The 4,088-nt window shown below is 31.3% G+C and overlaps 1 protein-coding gene across 1 annotated transcript in view; it reads right to left on the reverse strand.

The window, feature by feature from the left end:
• The window catches only part of LOC108573629 (E3 ubiquitin-protein ligase RNF19A-like), a 9,948-nt gene extending 6,274 nt beyond the window's left edge, over window positions 1-3,674 (reverse strand). The window contains exons 1-7 of the mRNA XM_017936094.1: window positions 3,550-3,674; window positions 1,365-1,591; window positions 1,139-1,281; window positions 824-1,013; window positions 422-733; window positions 201-345; window positions 1-124 (exon numbers count right to left, since the gene is read on the reverse strand). The exon at window positions 1-124 is cut by the window's left edge and continues 1 nt beyond it. Of these exons, the coding sequence (XP_017791583.1) occupies window positions 1-124; window positions 201-345; window positions 422-733; window positions 824-1,013; window positions 1,139-1,281; window positions 1,365-1,527 (1,077 nt within the window). The 5' untranslated portion in view covers window positions 1,528-1,591; window positions 3,550-3,674. The remainder of the gene's footprint in view (window positions 125-200; window positions 346-421; window positions 734-823; window positions 1,014-1,138; window positions 1,282-1,364; window positions 1,592-3,549) is intronic.
• Window positions 3,675-4,088: the final 414 nt, after the last annotated feature.

Here is a 4,088-nt window from a genome sequence, read left to right on the forward strand (position 1 = left end):
AGGTATAGCTATACCAGCAGCAAGACCAATTCCAACTGGTGCTCCCATTAAAGTTCCAAGTTGCCAAAGTATCTTCTTTTTCCTAGACCATGGCTTTTTACCCCAAAAAGTACATCCAGAAGGACTGAAATTAAACAGAATATGAAAAAAATTATACAAATACTACAACATAAAAATGAATAATATGAAAAAGATCATACCTTAAATAATGAAGATCGCTAATTTCTTTCATGCATAACCAACAAAATTCAGCACCACAAACAGAGCAAATCATATGATTACAACTTCCATCATCCATTTTAACAATGAGAACCTCACATCTTGGACATGGTTTTATATCATCCTCTGTAAAAAGAAATTGTGTAAAATATATATATATATATGTTACAGTAGTTATAGACCTTTTGAGTATAATACACACTATGCTGTGAGTCACTCTGACTAAAACTGAGGGAAGAACTGCGTTCGTAGTATTGAGTACGTTGGGCTCTGGCAGCATCACATGTTTGATTAGGATGCCAACGTGCTTTACAATGGTAGCAGAAGTAAGAATCGCATCCTGGTCGCTCGCAACGTAATTTTGGGCATGAAGCACAACCACTAGCAATTACTGCAAAACTACAATCTGGAGCAGGACACCATCTTGCATCAGGTTCTACAGCAAGAACCCTTCGTACCATAAAATCTTCATATTTTTCCAATTGCGTCTGATCGTTTAAAATCATTCGAATGTCTGTATAAATGCAAATTTTATTTAAAAAAGTGTATGCCATTAACAATAAAACTCACTATTTTATATAAAAAGAAAAAAAAATACATTTACCATTTGGATGTAGTGGTTCTAAACATTCAGGGCATGCTATATTAACTCTAGATTCGGAAATTTGAAATTTGAGATATTGTTGAAAGCAGTCATAACAGCTGCGATGATGACACGATTGAACAACAGGAAAGAATTCCACTGGTAATTCAGCAAAACACAAGGGGCACTTCATTAAACCATTTTCACTGCTCTGAAATAATATTTACTTTACTATCTTTGTATTACTCTGTTGTAACAATTATTTAAAGTAATATATGTTTAATGTAAACCAAATATTTCCCAAAGTTTCATCACACGGGCATATTCTATAAATACCTCTCTGGCAGAAGAAAGTAGAGAGCCTTTGCTGGAAGCACGTTGTAGATCTATGTTCTGAAATTGAAAATGGCTCGAACCATTACTTACTCTAGCTTCTCCTTTTTCAACATCTGCAATCTTGCCGCCAGCTGGATCTTTTGCTAAAAAAAAAATGAATAATATTAAAAAAATGTTGATTTTTCATTTGTTTCTAGGGTTTATTTTATCAGGTATTATTTATTACCTTTAGTATTCCTGTTGCTTGAACTAGGTGTCCTCGCAATTCGTCGACCAATAAGCGGACTCGAATACAATAATCGGCGTAAAGAAAATCGTGGTAACATTCTTCGTGGTCGAGGAACTGCACCGCTGCAGCCTCCTGAAGTGCTATCATTTTCTTTGAACATCCCGAATGATATTATGGATCACTAGAGTCGCATTCTTCGTTTCACAGGATTAAGATAACTCGATCTACGTTAAATAGTATGAACACAATATTAAGTATAGAAGTTGTAAATTAATTCGACTTATAACACTTTTTTTGTTACATGTTTAGCATTTTACGATCTACTGCCACATATTACTCGCAGATCAGATAATGTATAAATAGTTTATAATGCTTAATGTTTAAAAAAATCTATATCATAATATAAACGTATTAAACATGCGGTTTACAGGCGATTATATTTTACGTCATAGGTGCACATGTAGTCTAACACGTAATTATATCGATCGTATTTAAACGTGAAGAACAGGTTATTGCAACTTTAATCTTTTCAACTTAGTTATAGTAAGATTAATTACAAATAAAACTTGAAAACTCTAACATATTTATTACTCTGATAATATAATGATAAAGTTGTTGAATATTATCATTACATCAAATTCCATAAAGTTGTTGAATATTATCATTACATCAAATTCCTCGCTAAGCACAAACTTGTTACATGCAAACGATCCTAATAATTCATCAGTCGCATAAATTTACTGATAATTTTTCTCATAAATTCTCTTTATGTATGTTGAAATTTTACATATATTTACTTTTCAACTTTCACTAAAAAGGAAATTATGCAGTCTGTCAAAGTAGTTGTCATCAATTACGATTTCTCCACGTTCATGAGACGCATAAATAATCAGTATTTCGAAATCTTTAATATGTAACATGAAACATTTTAACACGTAGAAGTATTATCAGCTGCTTTATTCTTATTATTCTGATAATAGTGTAATGAATTAAACACCATCGTACTGCTATATGATAACAATTGTTTGTTCTATTGAAAGCCCAAATCGAAATGTGTAAAGCTACGGATGCACGTCCATTAAAACAACGAACGTTATAACGTCCATTATTGCATAAGATTGAAATGAATGTGATCAGTTGCACACCGATCTCCGTTGTCATCAACGTCCGCTTAATGCTCTCGGCGGACAATACACGCTACAACCGTACATTCAACAACGGCACGAATTTTGTTGCACTTTATGTGTTTCTATTACTCTAACCCTACAAGTAGCAACTTTTAACCTCAGTTTTACCATCATTAACATCTGCATAATATATTCTGTATTACGCATACAGTGAATATGAAGGTTTTAACATTCGAAATTGAAAAATGCCTCATTTTATAGGAGATATTAAACAGTAAGTATCGCATTAACAAAAATAAGCAATGGTTAATTGTCGCTACATTAAATGAACATTTCGAAATAAAAACCGCAATGGAAAATAAAACTATTGGTAAGTCCATGTTATTCTGCCAAATTTTTGCAGTAAATGAAACGTTCAGTATGACTAGGTTAGTAAGGTCAGTCGAAAGTACGTTCGCTGTTTTAACAGACGTGTGTCCATAGCCTTAATCATGTCCAATTCGTAATAGTGCTTAGTGATACGATGTGATTTATAGTAGAATATAGAAATTTATAAACATTAAAATCCGATTATAAATTCGTAAACTATATTTGTGGATTAGTCGTCAGATATAAACAGTGTTTTTATGCAAATTTTTATATTATATTACACGCTTGTTAATTCGTGAAATGTATGAATAAGTATAACCTCAGTTTAACCAATGTGACGTAAATTTGTAAAAAAAAAAGCTTAAATACCCAATCTTTATATATAGACATAGTTATGATTATTACAAATGTAAATTTTGTAAGAGATGCAAAATAATCGCCATTTGTAATGAACTTAAATGCACATATACATACATTGCATAAAGTATGCATGTGAATGAATATGTACGTGTTCCATTGAAGTCGAATCTTTTTTCCTCGAAAACAAATTTTATTTTAAAAATAAAACAAACACGCTTGAACTGAATACTGAGAAACCTTACATATAGATGACTAGCATTAACACAGGTGTGAAAGTTCATGAGCAAACACGAACTAAAGTCGGTCTAACCAACGTATAAACGTACCTGGTTTCTGTTAACCAATACTTTCAAACCTATAACACCTTTAATAACTAATAATAGATTCACTATTACGGTCACACACTACTGATAAGTTTCACTTATTTTGTTGGTTAAGAACGTTCACTTGACACAACAGCTGACGGCTTCCGACTACAGACTTATCATGGACATATTTTAGATGAGAAACGCAGTGAACGAAATACAGGAATGTGTATACAGCGCCGCTGTATGAAAGCATTTGATATAATACCGCTAAAATTAAAAATCTCAAATTAAACTAAAATTGTTTCCTTCAATTATTAGTATACATTTTCTTACGAACTTGTTTAAAAAATATAAGAAATAAAAAAATAGTTAAAAGAAGTGTAAAAAAGTTTACTAAAGAAATAAAACAAAGTTTGTAATTCCAATGATATTTTTAAACATCAATATCTCAACATTAACTGTTTAACAAAGTAATTTATTGCAAAAAGAATTCGTAAAAAAGGTGATAGTTTTCTAATATAAAATTAATTCTTGAAACTATTATTTAATAATTATTT

Source organism: Habropoda laboriosa, unplaced genomic scaffold, assembly GCF_001263275.1.
Source record: "Habropoda laboriosa isolate 0110345459 unplaced genomic scaffold, ASM126327v1 scaffold128, whole genome shotgun sequence".
NCBI lineage: Eukaryota > Metazoa > Arthropoda > Insecta > Hymenoptera > Apidae > Habropoda > Habropoda laboriosa.